This window comes from Patella vulgata, chromosome 1 (assembly GCF_932274485.2).
Source record: "Patella vulgata chromosome 1, xgPatVulg1.2, whole genome shotgun sequence".
In the NCBI taxonomy this organism is placed as follows: domain Eukaryota; kingdom Metazoa; phylum Mollusca; class Gastropoda; family Patellidae; genus Patella; species Patella vulgata.
The window spans coordinates 69,081,721-69,101,926 of NC_065879.2; the positions used below are offsets into that span (position 1 = coordinate 69,081,721).

At 37.0% G+C, this 20,206-nt stretch overlaps 1 protein-coding gene across 3 annotated transcripts; it reads left to right on the forward strand.

The window, feature by feature from the left end:
- Positions 1-313: 313 nt before the first annotated feature.
- LOC126822590 (uncharacterized) lies at positions 314-20,206 on the forward strand. 3 transcript variants are annotated; one of them, XM_050551558.2, is made up of 5 exons: positions 314-423; positions 13,387-13,475; positions 15,733-15,930; positions 16,957-17,193; positions 18,604-20,206. In XM_050551558.2, the coding sequence occupies exons 2-5, from the start codon at positions 13,415-13,417 to the stop codon at positions 19,188-19,190; spliced, it is 1,083 nt and encodes a 360-aa protein (XP_050407515.1). In that variant the 5' UTR covers positions 314-423; positions 13,387-13,414; the 3' UTR covers positions 19,191-20,206. The 3 variants fall into 3 exon arrangements, with proteins under 3 accessions (XP_050407515.1, XP_050407532.1, XP_050407524.1); XM_050551575.2 differs by lacking the exon at positions 314-423 and adding an exon at positions 6,717-6,830; XM_050551567.2 differs by lacking the exon at positions 314-423 and adding an exon at positions 7,960-7,999.

Consider the following 20,206-nt stretch of genomic DNA (forward strand, 5'->3'; position numbering starts at 1 on the left):
GCCGTGCCATGTGAATTATTTGAATGATTTTTCTGTTGGGCCTAGTGTAGGGATCTTTATTTTTGTGTTTTCTTGCCACATATTATTAAACGAACTTGGCACCTTTTAAAATTACAAGATAAATATAAAATTGAACTGATAATAATATTTTTGAAATTTTATTTCTGAGTCAGGGATGTTTGCCTGATGGTAGGTTCACTTAATCAAAATGGAGATGTATTTACTTTGTCGGTTATGGTGCTCCATACCATAATCAATAAATTTGTAAGTATGTCACCGATACAAATTGAATAAAATAAGTATTGTGGTATAGAATTTATTGAAGTGTTGACAGATTAGGCAAAAGAGACGCTCTCCATTTTGATTATTCACTGAATTAGTTAAAAAGATTAGGAGAACTAATACTGAACGTTAAAACCAAGGGTAAGTTTATCAAGTTATTTCAATTATAAATCTTATATTTTATCATATATCAAGACTAATGTTTCATTGGGGTTTTGTCAAATAATTTAAATATAATGGATTCGGTGTGATTAGATTTAAATAAATGGTAACTTGTATTTAGAATATAAAATATAATTAATGTCTCTATGAATTTGGGTTACACGTTCTATTTTTCTTAACCGACCAGGCTAATGAAGACGGGCATACCCAATACAGTGTGCTATGAGTGAAATTTTGCCAGCAGAGCTTTTGAATTCCGTCTGTCAAAGTTTATTTTACGTGCACGCCAACGTCCGGCATCAGTGGCACGGGGAATCGCGCCGGAAAATCCCAATGAACTCTCTCGGTCCACACCGCGATTGAACACGGAACCTCCAGATTAGCAATCCAGCACCATACTTATTGATTGTTACCGGTACATGTTTTGTATAATAAATGAAGAGCTAAAAGTCAATTAAATTTTAATTATTTGTGATAATTACTTAATGGGTTGACCAAAGGCTGTTTGCTAAAAAAGGTCCTAATTTTGCGAACAAAATAACAAAAAGTAACACAAATATATGATACTGCAAGGAATCTGTACACGAAACAGTTATTAAGGAACATCCTGCCTTTTAAACATCTCCATAGCAATGAAATAAAATGAAATGAAATGGGTTTTAACGTCCTACTGTTCTGCTCCGATTGGACTAATGAAGACGGTTCCCTGTCAATCGCTTTGCTAACTGAGTTTTGCGATGGCTTTTTCAAAGAACATTTTAACAACGGACGAGGGGCTCTGAAGTTAATAGACAATAATTGTGATATCCCTGGGAATAAAGTTGTGTCAAATACCTAACTGGGTACGACGCTGGCTCGCTAACCTGGAGGTGCAAGGCGGAGGACCAGGCAAGGGCAGCTGTCTAGTTGTTCGGATGGTACGAAAAACCGAGGTCCCGTGTATACATTGGCATGCACGTAAAAGATCCCTTGGCAGTTGGAATTCGATATTAGACTTGGCCATAGTGCCGATGCCCGGGCAAAATTTTCCTTATAGCACACTGTATGGCGTATGCCCGTCTTCATTATCCCAGTCGGAGCAGAACAGTAGGACGTTAAACCCCATTTCATTCCATTTCTTAAGACTATTTAAGATTTGCATTTGTCTTCTACAATATCTTTAGAAAATTTGGTCGACTCTCAGCCAGATTTGGGAGTCGACAATTTTTACGGACCTAGGATATAGCCTTATTAGCCTAATGGTTAAAGTAGCTAAGTCTCTAACTCAATATCATCCAAAATCTTCGACATTGAAAACATGATTTATTTGTCAATTTAAATCAACATTGATGTTGTGATCTTACGGGAAAAGATGGGCTTCTGATATCCAATATTTAAGACAAAATAAACATTTTACCGTTGGTACACGAATCGTGTACCACGGTGCATTTCAGCGCCATTTTTAACAAGGGACTCGTAGAAAGAGGCCAGATTTATTCCACAAGTCATGTCAAACGGTGAGGTCATATTCTTATCTGGAGAGCATGAGCAATAAATACTATCGGTATAGACTGGAATAACCAGGCGCTAGAGATTGCCATTGGATTGAGACTACTGGTGTATTTCACCGAACATAACTGATTAGAAATTGCATTAAAAACAGAAACGATTGAATGTAAATCAGTTTATATACATTCACATTACATTATTATATACGTTGCGACCCATTTGTGTCAATTTCTAGATCCAAAATATTAGCGATTTAGCTCCTTTAACCCAGCCCTGATCTTGATCAGTTTTATTGTCTTTTAAATGCCCCCATTACCTAAAAAAACAATAAATATGCGACAATCCTTGTAGACTGTTAGGGCGACTTAACTGCTGTGGCCGTATGGTTCGTTGCCTGGCAAACTATCTGTATGTGTATAAGTATGTGTTTGTGATATGTCTCGTATATATCATATGTTTGGTGCAATATAGCCCGATTGGAGCTCACATTTCACTAAACCACATGTCATTAATTCATTATTAATCTGCCTTTAAAATGCATTAGGCCTATTTATGCTATACAGGTTTCTGGCATGTTTTGGGGAGTTTACTGTTATGTTGTTGCTATGTAAATAGATGTGTATGTCTAAATGTTCAAATAGGTTCATATTACCAGAATATAATACATCAAAGGTTCTCCAGTATGTATTAAGGAGTATGTTTACCATTTATTATTAACGGTGTTTACATGAATAACAATAGAATGTCTGCGATATCAAGGAAAGTGTGAGTGGACGTAAGTCACATATATTAGGACACATACACTGTAAGTTTACTGACGATTGCATTCTTAGGACACATACACTTTCCTATATTTCTAATAGTAAGTACAGGGGGACTGCACCACACACAAACAATTACACAAGACAAACCCACGGACAAGACACATATTACAGACACCAGAAACAACAAACACACATATCAGATCAAGTTATTGGACCCGGATGGCTAGAATATCTATTCTCAATCTGATTAAAACACAGATCTATATCTCGTTTCGTTTTTTTTATACTTTTGATTAACGAATCCGCATTGATGTTTCTAGTGGATTACCCACAGTTCCGTGCACTACTCGCCAAACGTTCGTTTCATTGGCTAATCCCCACACCATCCAGAACACGGCAATGACAACAACCATTGACGTCATATATAGATACATGGCGTCAGTGACAACAACTCTTCCAGACACTTTTAAACATCTCCATAGCAATGAAATAAAATGAAATGAAATGGGTTTTAACGTCCTACTGTTCTGCTCCGATTGGACTAATGAAGACGGTTCCCTGTCAATCGCTTTGCTAACTGAGTTTTGCGATGGCTTTTTCAAAGAACATTTTAACAACGGACGAGGGGCTCTGAAGTTAATAGACAATAATTGTGATATCCCTGGGAATAAAGTTGTGTCAAATACCTAACTGGGTACGACGCTGGCTCGCTAACCTGGAGGTGCAAGGCGGAGGACCAGGCAAGGGCAGCTGTCTAGTTGTTCGGATGGTACGAAAAACCGAGGTCCCGTGTATACATTGGCATGCACGTAAAAGATCCCTTGGCAGTTGGAATTCGATATTAGACTTGGCCATAGTGCCGATGCCCGGGCAAAATTTTCCTTATAGCACACTGTATGGCGTATGCCCGTCTTCATTATCCCAGTCGGAGCAGAACAGTAGGACGTTAAACCCCATTTCATTCCATTTCTTAAGACTATTTAAGATTTGCATTTGTCTTCTACAATATCTTTAGAAAATTTGGTCGACTCTCAGCCAGATTTGGGAGTCGACAATTTTTACGGACCTAGGATATAGCCTTATTAGCCTAATGGTTAAAGTAGCTAAGTCTCTAACTCAATATCATCCAAAATCTTCGACATTGAAAACATGATTTATTTGTCAATTTAAATCAACATTGATGTTGTGATCTTACGGGAAAAGATGGGCTTCTGATATCCAATATTTAAGACAAAATAAACATTTTACCGTTGGTACACGAATCGTGTACCACGGTGCATTTCAGCGCCATTTTTAACAAGGGACTCGTAGAAAGAGGCCAGATTTATTCCACAAGTCATGTCAAACGGTGAGGTCATATTCTTATCTGGAGAGCATGAGCAATAAATACTATCGGTATAGACTGGAATAACCAGGCGCTAGAGATTGCCATTGGATTGAGACTACTGGTGTATTTCACCGAACATAACTGATTAGAAATTGCATTAAAAACAGAAACGATTGAATGTAAATCAGTTTATATACATTCACATTACATTATTATATACGTTGCGACCCATTTGTGTCAATTTCTAGATCCAAAATATTAGCGATTTAGCTCCTTTAACCCAGCCCTGATCTTGATCAGTTTTATTGTCTTTTAAATGCCCCCATTACCTAAAAAAACAATAAATATGCGACAATCCTTGTAGACTGTTAGGGCGACTTAACTGCTGTGGCCGTATGGTTCGTTGCCTGGCAAACTATCTGTATGTGTATAAGTATGTGTTTGTGATATGTCTCGTATATATCATATGTTTGGTGCAATATAGCCCGATTGGAGATCACATTTCACTAAACCACATGTCATTAATTCATTATTAATCTGCCTTTAAAATGCATTAGGCCTATTTATGCTATACAGGTTTCTGGCATGTTTTGGGGAGTTTACTGTTATGTTGTTGCTATGTAAATAGATGTGTATGTCTAAATGTTCAAATAGGTTCATATTACCAGAATATAATACATCAAAGGTTCTCCAGTATGTATTAAGGAGTATGTTTACCATTTATTATTAACGGTGTTTACATGAATAACAATAGAATGTCTGCGATATCAAGGAAAGTGTGAGTGGACGTAAGTCACATATATTAGGACACATACACTGTAAGTTTACTGACGATTGCATTCTTAGGACACATACACTTTCCTATATTTCTAATAGTAAGTACAGGGGGACTGCACCACACACAAACAATTACACAAGACAAACCCACGGACAAGACACATATTACAGACACCAGAAACAACAAACACACATATCAGATCAAGTTATTGGACCCGGATGGCTAGAATATCTATTCTCAATCTGATTAAAACACAGATCTATATCTCGTTTCGTTTTTTTTATACTTTTGATTAACGAATCCGCATTGATGTTTCTAGTGGATTACCCACAGTTCCGTGCACTACTCGCCAAACGTTCGTTTCATTGGCTAATCCCCACACCATCCAGAACACGGCAATGACAACAACCATTGACGTCATATATAGATACATGGCGTCAGTGACAACAACTCTTCCAGACACTAGTTTAGTAAAGACACGTAAAACAAAATTTTGAACTATAATAAACGAAACGAATTAATAGGATCTGTGTTTTAATGAGATTGATCTATTCTTGGCCCGGTCGGTGCTGACCCACGATAGTTCTAATTCATTCATTATATATCTTAAGTCAATTGTTTATATGAAAAATTTATAGCTGATTTGGTTTTAAAGTAAATATACTTGTATCGATATTTAACATATTCTCAGTGTGAGTACATTCTTATTAAATCTTGGGGAGTATATTTAAGAGACTGAGATAGGTCCTAACCTGTTACATTTGAAGAGGAATAAATTTAAAACACGTTTTATGGACATTAAGATTACGGCGTATTAACCTTAGATAAGACATTTTGCATGAAAACTACCATGGACTGTAAATTTGATAACTCGGGGATGGACACCCCTCGTAACTCTATAGTCACATTACAACAAATTATAAGCGATGATTTTTAAAAGCACCAATGAACGACCTTAATTAATCGCTAGGTCAGACCGGATCAAACATCTTGGACTTTTAGCTAATACGTTGCAGCTATCGACACAATGTCGTTATACATAATAGCCATATTCCAAGGCTAGGGTTAAAGTTTAGCCTACTCAATACAAACCGCATAAAGACTCAATAACTCGCTTGTACATAACTAGTGTCTTTATCCGTGTTGGGGGAAACCGGGGGATACGGAGAAACCAACGAGCTTGGGATTAGAAGAGATTATAGCGCGAAGGCTACCACATTAAAATAGTCAGATAAACAAATAATTTGACAATAATTCTACTCAAGCTTTTGAACATGTCTTTATCATGAGATCCGCCTTGTCTGGAGACCCGCCTTGTCTCGATGTGTCCTATCTTGTGTGGTAAAGGTGGGGCGTTATACCTCGAATACTTTAATACCACTGTCATACATGGTCATGTTCCGAGGATATTTTATCGTTAGAATTAAACATATATTTTCCCAGCTTAATAGGATATACGATTCACGCCCAACGCTCATATACATGTAACTATTGGGCCGTTATAGAAAGGCAGAAGGAGCAATGCAATAAATAGATCGATAAGGAGTTGTACTTTAAAGGTACTTTCCCGCGTACTTTAAACTGTGTGATTTGATGATATATTTGGACTAAAAACATATTCAAACTAATTAATATATCAAAAATTTGCTTCAAACCCCTCTCAAAACTTTGTATTTGCTTCGGAGATACCCCAAGCTATAAATAAACTGTTGTTAGACGCTATGTCTGTCACCTCACTTCGTTGAAGGAGGGTCCATTTTTCAAAGCGTATTTTTCATTATTTACTGCAATCCAGTATTTTTCTAGTAAGATTGGGTGTCTATACTCCCCATATATAACATATATACTTTTATTGGAAATAACCACCCGATAATTACTTTCAGGACAATGTATCTTTAATCTGAAAGAGGTAAAACGCAAAACTACATTTACACACTGTGGCTGTAGCTAATACAGAATCAACAGATTACGGAACATGTTGTCGAATTGACAGAGAGTGGAGCATAATTAGGGAGAGTTAGTTGGGAAGGTGGGTGGAGTGTATTTCATTAGTCAAGTGAGAAAGTCAGTGTCTAAAGAAAGGCGACAAATTCCATGTGCGGTACAAATGTGTGATCTAGCCCTGGTCGTTTACGTAGGTTGGTTTCTTTTTCACACTTTGTAGTACGAATATTGATTAGGCTACTAAAGGGTTGTACATCACTGGATAATCATAAAACACTTGCCCACTAGTTACAGTTATCTACTCCTAGTGACTATACATACGAATAGTAATTTATTGTACGTGTATTACTATCTACGCAATTACAATAAATCAGGTTTTTAAAAATGTCAAGTGTTTTGTAAATATTGGTGTATTGAAAACGTTACTTTATAAACTTCAGTTTCGATTTAAAGTAAACCCAGTTAAATGTCTTGCTTAATCGGGGCTGTACTCAAATTGAAACGAGGGCGTGTATAATTAATTATACCCCCTTAAACTACATAATTTCAAATATCATTATTAAATTCAAAATAACCCCACACTCTACTAATGATCAATTCAACAAGTGGACAAATCTTTTGTAAATTATAGCTTCATATATAGTTGTCATAGTAAGCTGGGACGGGTGTTGTGCACGTGGTTGAGTGGATTTAAACTTTTTTATTTTTTGTCTGGCGGGAGAGAATTGAAGTCGGGAGGGCGGGGGGGGGGGGTTGATTATTGTGGTTTTCTCGACCCCAAACTGATAGTGACAAGACAGCGACTATATGCAGGCCTATCTATCCACCTGGTTATTATCTTTGTTCTTGGGTTTTCACTGCTAAAGAAACTTTACGCAAGCGACTTATTGCGTTCTGAGCTGTGTTAATTCGAAATGAAAAGAATTAAAAGGTATTCAGTAGATCTTTAAACTAAAGTGTGAATTTGTTTTTGTAATCGATTTCTTTATTCTTATCGTACTAGTTAATCTAGACTATGTTTGTAACTCTTGTAACTTGAGACTGGTAGATTAAGTGTAACGAATATCCTATTTCAATACATCAATAAGTAAATGGAATTATCTATATTGTCCGAGCCAATGCGTATTACATACATATATATGTTTATAGCCTTTATATTATAGCCCGTATGTACATAAGCATGTTTGTTAAATAATTATATATATATACACATACGTAGAGGACTACTTTAACTTTACAACATACTCGAGTACGGTAGGTCAAATTAATAATACAGTTAAGTGCTTATCTGTAAGTATATTCAAAATGTTAAAAGTTTTAAAACGAAACGAATTTTAGTACAAGTTTTATGTATATCTTGATTCTAAGTGTGCTATTGGTGTTATTTTAAAATAGATATAACGTGATACTTGTTTTTAATTTCTTGTAAAATAAAACTGGTTATTTTATTGGTATTATTTAAAACAAGTACCCAAACAAACCTATTGTGGCTATGATAATATTCAGGTTGTCTCGAATATAACAGTGAAGATGCACCATTAAACTTCTTTCATCTCCATTTTGTCTGGTTACTGTAAATTTTGTGGGTTTTTTGGAACCAGTTTAATCTTTTCATAAAAACTAATCATGAATTTTGTGGCATCCGATAAATACAGATATATAACTAACTTAATCATCTTGACCCTGAGAAATATAATTGTTAATATTTCTTTTCTGATATTTCCAATACGGTGATTTTATAATGTTAATAATAATAATAATAATGAATATTTATATTGCGCGCATTCCATCCAAACAGTATGCTCATGGCGCAGGTTTGTTTAGCTCTTCAGTTTTATAGTTCACTCATTATAATAGGATTCAAACATATGAGATTTTAATTTTGATTTGAAAGTTTCCAAACATTGCGAAGTTTTGAGATTTACGGGTAAAGAGTTCCATAGTTTTGGCACACTGTGGGAAAATCGTCGAAACCCAAAGGATTTAAGTCTATAACTTGGTACTGTTAGAAGGTGATGATTTTTTGACCTTAGGGTGCGTTTGGGGATATATTCAGATATCATTGAACTAAGATATTCTGGGGCTGTTCCATTTAAACATTTATGGGCCATACACAGGAGTTTGAAATGGATTCTGTGGCCTGTGGATGATTGGTAGCCAGTGCAATGTTGGTAATGTTCTAGATGTCATGTGAGAGGCAGAATAATGGCTACCTTTCCGGTAAACCCGACACCACTACAACATTAGGTTATTGATTAAATTTATTACCCCACTTCTCCTTTTTATGAAGTTCACTAGGCAGAGTATGTAGCCAAAAATGATTTGGTAGTCTCAAGTGATTTTAATGGATTTCAACCTATTCTGTGCTTGATAATCATTCTAAAATCCTGTGAAAGCTGTAGGGACAAAAGATATCACCCAATCTATTGTAAATCTATACGCATTATTGCCTGGACAGCATTAGGCCTTATCCAACTGTCGAGGGTTCTTTTACTTGCACGCAAATGTATACACAGAACCTTGGTTTTTCTCTCATCCGTACGACGACAAGACCTCGGTTTTTCGTACAATCTGAACGACTACTAACTGCCGTCCGTCCTGCACCACTGACAAATGGAAACCATGCCGGACAATTCCGAGGAACTTTCTCAGCCAACACCGGGAGCGAACACGAGATCCCCAGACTATAGCGAACCATCAAGCCACTTCGGCTATCATATTTTGAGTGGAAGAAGCCTATATCGAATTTTGGCGAAACGAAGAATCGTATGTAATTTTAATGATTTCTGGTAGATTTCCCTTGTAACACACCCCATAGCGTATACCCATGTTCATTATCAAGGTTAGTTCTCAAAGGTAAAATTTTGAACCCATTTCAGCTGATTTGTTTATGGCAGAGCGTACTAACCTCTAGGAAATGCCCACACCTTAAGCTAGTCTTAATTATGGGTAGCGTGACAAGTCAGATAGCATGGTCTAATAATGGAGACTATAAATTTTTTCGCTCTGCTGTTAATAATTAAATATCTTCTTATGAACCAGTTCATCCGTAGCAGCGTTGGCGTGTGAAGTCATCTTAAATTTCACATTTAATCTATCAAAATCTCTTCAAAAATTCACACAATTTGATTATAGTGGTTAAAGTTTCTGATTAAATTCCGACGAGAATAGAATCAAAACACTGTAAAATATAATATGAGTTCATATGTTTCATCAGTAAACAATCCGAAGAATACGTCGAGATCACAACCTCACTGATGTCCAACCTTAATCGTCACAGCATGTGAGGGAGCCACGTTGGCTGAGTGAGTAGTTCGCTCGCTAACCCGGAGGTCCAGGTCCCTACGATTGCCGAGAAAGTTCATCGGGACTTTCCGACGTGGTTCCCCCTCGTCAGTGGTGCAGGTTGGAGGGACAACGTATAGTCGTTCGGATGGTACGAACGACCAATGTACACACTGACGTGCACGTAAAAGATCCCTTGATAGTTGGATTTGAAATAAGAGTAGGCCGTAGTGCAGCTGTCCGCGCACCCCCCCCCCCCCCCCTTAGCACACTGTATGGCGTGTGTCCGTCTTCATTAGCCCGACCGGAGCAGAACAGTAGGACGTTAAACCACATTTCATTTAATTTCATTTCACAGCATGTGAATCTAGATATCTTCAGCTCAACGAGTATTAGGTCACTAAGCAGGAGGTCATGAGCTCCATCAATGTGTTGACCGGGAAAGCTCCTTTGGATTTTTCAGTGTTATTTCCCCTTGTCAGTCGTGCAGGATAGAGGGAATGGTAAAGAAAATAGTCTAGTCGTTCGGATGGGACAAACACCGAGACATCGGGTACCAGTTAGCGTACGCATAAAAGAAACCTGGTAGTTGGAATTCGGCGCAAAGTAGATGGAAACACCACTCCCCTCATAGTGCACTGCATGACGTATGCCCGGATTAATTAGTCCGGTTGCTGCAGAAAAGTAGGCCATTAAACCCCACCCCTTTCAGTTATCTTCAGTTTTTTTCACAATGTAAAATTAACATATTGTATGGGAATATAAAAGATGATGGATATCTCTTAACACGCAATATTGACAAACTTGTTAATTATGTTCTTCTGCCGTCAGTCACTAAAACGAAACATGAAGTTAACAATAGTTAACTGTAAACATTTAATCCATTTAAAGTCGTTTTCCCTCTATATTCTTACGGTTACATCTTAACACGGCTGAAATAAATACGTTTATATGGTACATGTAGTTCCGGTGTGTAATATCATGACTATCGACCCATGCACGTCAAGATGTACACGGGACATCAACGATTAAACACCTTTTCCTACCAGATCCTCTGTCTTGCATCTCTGACATCAGAGACCAGGGTGGTTAATCCTCCTTGAATCAAGCAGTTGTAACTGATAAAGGTCTACTTTTATACAAAATTCACGCACTGTGTTTTTAATGTGCGATATTTGCGGACGTTATTGTATCGTTGGCTTCTATGGGATAACACACAGGCTCGCCAGCCAATCAGCACTTGAAGCAGAAATACTGACTCGCGAGTGAAAGGATTCATTTGATACTGAGAGACTCCTTTTGGGGGAATTTTTATCTTGTATTTGTAAGATGTCTTTTCACAGGATACGGAGTTCCTCAATATTATTTTGGTATGATTGCATACAATATAGTCTTGTATATAGTCGATGTAGATGGACGTTTAATGAATAGAAGCTCTGTCCCTTTAAAGTAATTAAGTGTCACGATAATTATTGATGCATAATCAATTATCATAAAGTTTTCTCGCTTCTTGGCACTCTCCCGCCCCACTAATAAATAATACAGGAAAGAAAAAAATAATCATTAAGAACACGTTGTAGTCACGCGTCTCTTGTCAGTCAAGTTAGTCTAATAACAGTTTTCAAGTGGCAAAGAAGTTTTCAAATTTTGCTTTTCACACAATTGGCAGAGATTTGTTCTTGAATATCTGGATTAAATGATGATGTGTTATGATCCATAAAAACTATTTGAAGACCATATTTTGTCATTTTGTGATCGAAAAGCGTTAAATGGTAGCGTTTCGAAAGTGATTTGAAAGATTATCGTTTGAAACAAGTGTGATAATCAATTTGTTTTAGTGATATAAATACATATAAGGAAAGTTAACGATAAATTTGATAAATTTAAAAAAAAAAAAGTTTATTATTTTCGATAAATTTAAACATTACCCGTTTTATCTGTAAAATTAATATTTGTTTAAGATCAGTTTTTTTGTGGTTTAACGTTTTCGAAAGGGAATTTTTAAAAGCGAATTAATTCACCTTTTGAAAGGATTTACTTGTGACAGTGATATATTTTGTTGTACATCAAATTTAAAATTTTGGAATATTTGTAAATCTGAAAATCATTAAAAATGGCGAATGAGCACAGACACAGAGTGTAAGTATAGTCTACACTATGTTCACAATAATATCCCTTGGCTATGCGAGCTCCACAAACGAGAAGTGGTATCAAGTGTTCTATCAAGTAGTCATAACCTGCCCCGTGCATTAAACGCATTACTATATCTTGGACTACCACGTATTTACAGCTGACGTAAAACATTCAATATGTTTCATAATGAAGCGAGGATCTTGATTGGATGCGTTTGGTGATAAAGCACATTTTCTTGCACTTGCGTTAAAGCACCTGTTACATAAATGTATACACGTCCGTGTCCGTATGTTAAAGTATATCGTCCATCATTTCCTTTTGTTCTTTATGTACATATCTATAAATATTTTCACTAATAAGTTCACTTTGTCGCTAATCACATAGTAAATATTTCATTTGTTTATACTATAACATGTAATTGTCTGCGATATCACTTCGGTGGAAGCGAACGTAAAGTAAAGCTATTAATGGTAATAACCCATAGTGATTTTCCTCTCTTGACATTTACTTGCATATAATATGTGGCTCCTAGCATAATTCCAAACTATTTGATTAGCCATACTTTGATAAAACACCGGAACGAGGTGTGTGTTTAAAGTGAACTACAAGTATAACCGACACCTTAATCTGTGTTTTAAAACATAATTAATATGAATGACAATCTAAATATTATCCAAAAATTCATATCTTCTGTTTATTTGCTATCCGTACAATTTTAAAACCCCGATGCTACATCATATGAATATAATATATGATCCTGAACGTTAAAATGAACAATACCAGCATTCTAACATTTTGATTATATAAGGGATTCTGTTTTCAACTATCAAAATACGCCATAAATTTGTATGTTTATATAGCATAGTAATATTATACGCCTTTACAAATACCGCAATAAGGGGGAAAGGTGAATATTCATGTCTACTAGAATCCACTTAAAGAAAGGGTATCTACTTGTAACCCCACTCCCACCCAGCCCTTTCCAAGAGTTTACAGTTTGGGACTAAAAAGGATCTTTTGTTGAAGACAGATTTTATTACCTCTAGAACCCCTTGAATGGGTTTGCCAAAGCCTTTTGAACTCACTAATTAATCCGTAACGTCTATATGATGAATCATATAAACCATTCATGTTCTTTTACATTTATCTATATGTATTCTGTTGACATATATTCCTGATTACCTGTCTGAATTTAATTCAAACTTTTTATTTGTATCTTTCAGTCGTAGTCTAAATAAAAAGCTTTATAATATGGAGGACGAATTGCCGGAAGTGAAGGACGATTCCCGTGCTTTTTTTCAACGGAAAGAAGGTATATTATTCATTAAATGTTAATGGAGCATTATCGCTTTCACGAAGAATAATTGAATGTTTGAATAATGTGAGCTTGGACTCTCCTGATTACCGAACTTCAAAGCGTCGGTCGAACGTTCGTTACACTCCCTTTAATTACCATTAAAACCTTGTCTGAACATAGTACATGGATGTTTAAACACCTATGTCAGCAAACGATGCTCATTTTCGTCTCAAACTCTGCATACAATCGAATTTGTTTTGTAAAACCCAAAAACTGCAAAATGCTAGCTTCACTTTCGTTACGGTAGCTGGTTGCCAGCGACGGGTTAACGCGTGCGCGTTGGATCAGAAGGTCTGTCATTGAGGTTTCGATTCCACACTGGTACGTGGCAAGGAGTAGGGTCACCTGTCCAACCTCATGGGTTTCCCCGGGTCCTCCGGTTACCCGTCACTGCTAGACCCAACACGTTTATTAAAATAAAATTAAAGGATGAGTTAGTCCCGAAATGACCCAGTTTGTGTCGAGTTAGCCAGCTGGACGTTATACTCCATTTCTCTCGCTCTTTTCTTTTAAGGTCTATGAGAGCTTTTTTAAATCACTATACTATCTAACAGAACTATCAGACTAAAGTGGTTCAGTATTTTCAAAGATGTAATGAATCAATGAATTTATAATTTGTCAACCTTTCTGCACACGATAAAACAAGATGTGGTCAAATCAAGCCAATACTTCCGATAATCTTCGCTAAAATGCTTTGACAGACCTCGTTGTAATCCAATTGAATCAAAGTCAAGACATTATCTGCCAATGCTATTTTGATTTTGGTTTCTTAATTAAACATACATTATGCAAGAGCTAAATCTGCCTATTGCCGGTATTTCTTTAGGTCCGAAATGTTATCTAATTTATTAATTAGACATTAATTAACTTATCGAGACCATAATCAACTCTCGATGGCATCGCTAGCCTGCGATGTTTATTGGATTAAGTTCCGATTTCCTGTTCGACTTCCATTCATAATTTAATCATGAAATGAATAATCAAGACTATGTTGGGGTTTTTTATCGTCACTGAGTCAACTGGCGTGGTTTCGAATCCCTGGTTGTACGTGACAAGGAGTAGGGTCGCGTGTCCCACCTCGTGGGTTTTCTCCGGATCCTCCGGTTTCCTCCCACTGCTAAAGACCCCTACGCGCAAACGAAATATGGAAATATGTGTTAGTCCCGAAATGACCTAGTTTGTGTCGAGTGGACGTTAAACCCCATTTCTCTCCCTCTCTCTAATCTCCCATAATGTATCTTTAAATGTTAAATAATAGATTTGAGTACATTTTAGCGTGAATTAAGTCGTGAGTTTTGTTTAGATATTGCCCGAAATATGCAAATGACGATCAGTGGGTTTATAAGAAATAAAATTAAATGGAATAGTGTATAACGTCCTACTGTTCTGCTCCGACTGGACCAATGAAGAGCGACATATGCCATACAGTGTGCTAGAGGGAAATTTTGCAACGAAGAATTGTCATCGTGATGCAAGAACAAGCTACGACCGAAATATTACTTCTGTATGAAATATGCACTTGCACTCAAATTGCCTTTGTTGTTATGATATTATCACTCTTGCCAATAATGTAAATGTAATACTCACCTAATTATTGAAAATTCAACCACCTACTTGTATAAATAATATATTTTGAAGATTCTCTATGTAACTGTATAGTCAAATCGTGTTGGATTGGAATTACTTACTACCAATCACCGATGATCCATGTAATGCTAATTCATTATTGAAGATATATCATTTTTTAATCTATATCAAATATTTTGTTTAAGCGGCGTTTAGTAACTGAATGAAAATAACACACGACACCGTTACTTAAAAGCCTATTTCTGGTGACGTTTCGACGAGGGTTCTATCGACTTTATTAAGCAAAGAATAATAAACTTTTAAGTAATTTGTATAACGCAAATTGTGTCCTGTTTTATATCAAAATGCTCTCCTAATTATGGTACAACCAATTATTGGCAGTCTGACTCTCTTGACGTATCGGATTAACAGCATACTAAATTATATTTTTACCTATCATCGAAGCCCCCCACCCCACCCCTCCCCCGGACCGTTAAAGATAAATTCCTGGACAGCAACAGTCCTTGTAGTCTACCTCTATTAGTCATGGGGTACATCATACCTACATAGTCTAAAAGAAAAGTTAGTTAATTAATGCATCATTTTTTCTGGAAGCATATGAGTGTTATTATTTCCATATTTCCAGGTCGGATGGGGCTATATTTAGAGATATATGATGCCAAAGCTGAACATCCAAAGGAATATGGTTCTGACCATTTCTTTTTAATGTCATTAAAAGACAAGCTTGCGGAATATTTAGATGAGTTTGACTTAGTAAAGGCCAAAGGGATCATGGAGTCTAAGAATGTAGGCAAAGGAGTCATCTTGGAAAAATTTGTACATGGTAGGTTATATGGTTACAATACAGAATGAAATAGGGTTTAATGTCTCGTCAATGGCAATACTTCGGTCATTTCTGGTCGAGAGTACAGTTCCCTGACCACTCGGATACCACGACCCCCACCCCCCCTACCAATAAAAGGAGCATAGAACAAGACATAACAAGCAAACAATATGGTAAACGGTCCGGGTTTATAAAACTGTTTATCAGTTTAACTTTAACTCGAATTTTAATCGTTTACTGCTAGTGACGAAGGTAAAATGTTATTACCTGTAATATCAGTATTATCATAGTGGAGAAAACTATATGACATGGGGTGAGGGGTGGGGTGTTTAGAATAAAATAAACCTCTAGTAAATCAGGAAACCGTTTAAACGGTAACCTGATATCCTGATATATATGAACATTGGCCTTCTCCAATTGTATTTATACCAGACCACAAACAAGACACATTACTAATAAATAAACAAAATATAAATTAGACTTCTTACGTCGAAACATGTTGTATGGTTCCAGCCCCGAAGAGTTACAAAAAAGGACCTCTAAAGAAGAAAGACATAAACAAACAGGCATACTTTGGATTGTACAACGTTTATGAATTTGTCAGGATACATCATTCGATAATTAGCTGGTGCCATAAAAACTAGCCAGTGCGACCTATCAGGTTGGGGAGTGGGGGTGTTGGGATGGCCTAGAGGTCTAGAGTGTGATGCTTCGAGCTCTAGCTGGCCGTCGTGGTTTCGATCCCTGATGTGAGTGTATATGGCTTGGAGATAGGGGCGCCTTCTCAACTTCGTGGGTTTACTTCGGGTACCCCGGTTTCCTTTCACAGGAAAGGCCCCTGCGCGTGCACTGTCTGCGATATCACCCTCGTTTGTAGTGGACGTTAAACACAAAAAAACAACCTACAAGGTTCGTTAAGATCAGTGAATCGAGGTACAAAACCACACATCTAATTGCTTCCCCCGTGCGGTACCATATGGCCCCTTTAATAGTGAAATAACCAACAACGTTCATTTTTATTTATAGGATTAGTTCTATCAATGGCTTTCGACAATACTGAGGCCGTGGAAGGAATCTGGAAACTACATTGTACTAATAAGTTAACAGCAATTGTTCAGGATATGTTTGTTGACGAAGCTATGTTGAAAACTGTTGGTGCAGTTCGAGTGACGTTACAAGCAAAGCTATGGGAAGATGAATACACGGCGTGCAAAACAGAATTACTTTCTACGGCGATGGATCGCCTTAGCTTGAAGAAAAGCCGTAAGTGTTATCGATTTCTTTGCCTGTAAAATTCAATAAAATGCATTGGATATTAACTGTATCTATTAATCTACCTAAAGTAATAAAGGAATTAAACGACATTTCGTCGAATTATGCAACCCTCGTAGTGTATTTAGTGGTTTATTCTAAAGTGGGCATTACCCCTTTTTAATCATAATGGACAAATGAAATGGGGTTTAACGTCCTACTATTTTGCTCCTAAACTGGGCTAATGAAGACGGGTATACGCCATACAGTGTACTATGAGGGAAATTTTGCCCGGGCAGCGGCGCTACGGCCTACTCTTATATCGAATTCCAACTGCCAAGGGACCTTTTACGTGCACGCCAATATGTACAGGGGACCTCGGTTCTTCGTCCCGTCTGAACATTCGGACAGCTGTCCTTGTCAGGACATCCGTCCTGCATCACTGGCAAGGGGAAACCACACCGGAAAAACAGGATGAACTTTCTCGGCCAATGCAGGGATCGAGCACCCGACCTCCAGACTAGCGAGCCAGCGTCTTACCCACTTAGCCACGTGATCCCCCATAATGGACAATAACCTCTCCTAGAGGATACTCGATTGGACGTTCCGGAATGGAATTTTTTCAATCCCCCTAATAATGAAAAGGGGGATTTCGGGCTACATAATGAACAGATATCTCGACTAATCATGGGGGATGCTCGATTGTCAGCCCCGAACGTCCCGAATTGCCAGGATTTCAATCGAGTAACTCAAAAAAATATTCGTTGTGTTTTTAAAATTACGTCACGATTCTACTCACACCACCTATGACGTAACAGTGAAAGAACCGAATTCCGCGTCAATAGATTGCAATTCTGTCAGTTCGGGAAGTTCCAGAATGACAATAGAGCATGTCCAATCTTGATAATCCAGAATGCAAATTCAAGGGACACAACTCTAGAAATACTAACTATAGAAGATCACCAAACCTTAATAACTCACATTCAAATTCAAATGTACAAAATAACGTTATTATTATAGCCTTAAACTATAGCACATACTTATGGAAGAACAACTATTACTGGTTTATTTAGGAGACGTTTCGAATAGTTTTCGCTCGACAATTTCATAGAGGACACTGTCACATCTCCATATACGTGTGTGATATAGTTTATTGCTCTATCCAGTTACTAAATGCCATTACAGGATTATTATTGTAGCCATTACGGATTCTCTTAACGTTTTCATAGACGACACTGCCACATTTCCATATTCCATACGTATGTGTTATAGTTTATTGCTCTATCCAGTTACTAAATGCCTCTAAAAGATTATTATTATAGCCATTACGTGTGCGCAACTGCTAGCATTTCACACATAACTACTGAAATGAAAACAACAACCATAATATATTATAATATCCTACAATTTTATATGTTTCAGAAAATGGTATCAGTATGGTGAAACGGCTTCGCGAAGCACAGAAACAAATTGTTGAAATGACATGCAACCTAAGAGATGAAGAAACTCAGTTTGAACAGAACCTGTCAACTTTCATACTCAATGTTAAACAAATTCTACCAACGAATATCCTTGCTATTAATACTCTTAAAGAATTCCACACGAGCATCAAGATCGCAAAGGGCACCAAAGGAGCGAAACCTGAAACGTTCGAAACCATTGACCATTACTTCAGAACGTTGCAACAACTGCGAAAGGCGTTAGCACAAGTTGAACGAATTGTCTGGTATCCGCTATCTCAAATCCACGCTGCCTGTGAAAATGAAAGTCAAAAGACAACTAAGAAATCGATTAAGGACACTCACACGGAGATCGTTAATATGTTAAAAGCTGACTTCGATCTTCAAAAGGTTAAATACAAAGAATGGGAAGGAAAAATACTGTTCCGGGAACAGAAACTCTTTCTAGGGCTGGTCAGTCTTGTGCCCTTGGCTCTAGAGAAGATACTGGATATAGATCACATGGTAGATGAATATATAACAGATTTCCCAGATAGGATCAAAGTTTAACTACAACAATAATCTTGAAAACATGTCTGAATTTCGTTGCAAGACTGTAGTTATTTTACATGACAAAATTAATATTAGAACACTGCCTTCTTTTGGTGTCTTAACTTTTTAGCTGAAAGATATTTCACTAGTAGAACTCCATCTTGGCTTTCTCTGTGTCAGTGGAGGGAGGGGCAAAATTATATACGTATTGCGGACAGGACATGGGCATCTTGGAATTAGCGATTTATAATACATGTGATAGCTTTTCGAAATCCGGAAGTATCATGATTTCTTGAAAGGGTAAACATGCCCAACATTATGCACGATACCATGAATTGTGTTGAGTGCAACCCAAGACATCTTCAGAATGTCATTGGCGGGTAGAGTTGTCTGTCTTAGTTTCTTTGTAATATCAAATTAAGCTGATATTTATGTCCGCGCGCGACTACGGCATCCATTTATAGTCTTGGTTTTTTTTAATTGCGAGTGAATACGTCATGATACTTTCGATACGAATTTTTATTTCTCTTAGAGTACGCTCGCATAGATCATACATTAACATTGGGGCAAAGTTACGCAAGTGGCGCTGAGCTACTCACGTCTCCATAGATGCCTTCTTTATATCTTTTTGTTTTCTATGCATTAATTCTATAATTCTTCACTAATTATTGATCTAATTGTGTTATGTTCAAATGACATTTGTTTTGTCTTGGATTTGTTGTTCAGTTTCCCGGCATTGATACTAATGTGGGGATGTCTTCTAGAAGACACGAAAACAGGGCACTTGGGTATATGTTTGTATAAATGTTAGAAGATCAGAAAGATTTGCTTATTGTTTACACAATTTTTGTCACTATTCCTAAGACCCTTGCGTCATAGAGCTTTTTCGGTGTCTTTTGGGGTATTCCGTCCGTTTACGATATATAATTTTATTTATATCATTTATATCCAGAACTAATTATTATTCCATATGCATTGATATTATCATGTGGCTACCACACTTTAACATTTAAATAAAATACCTATCTAATCTA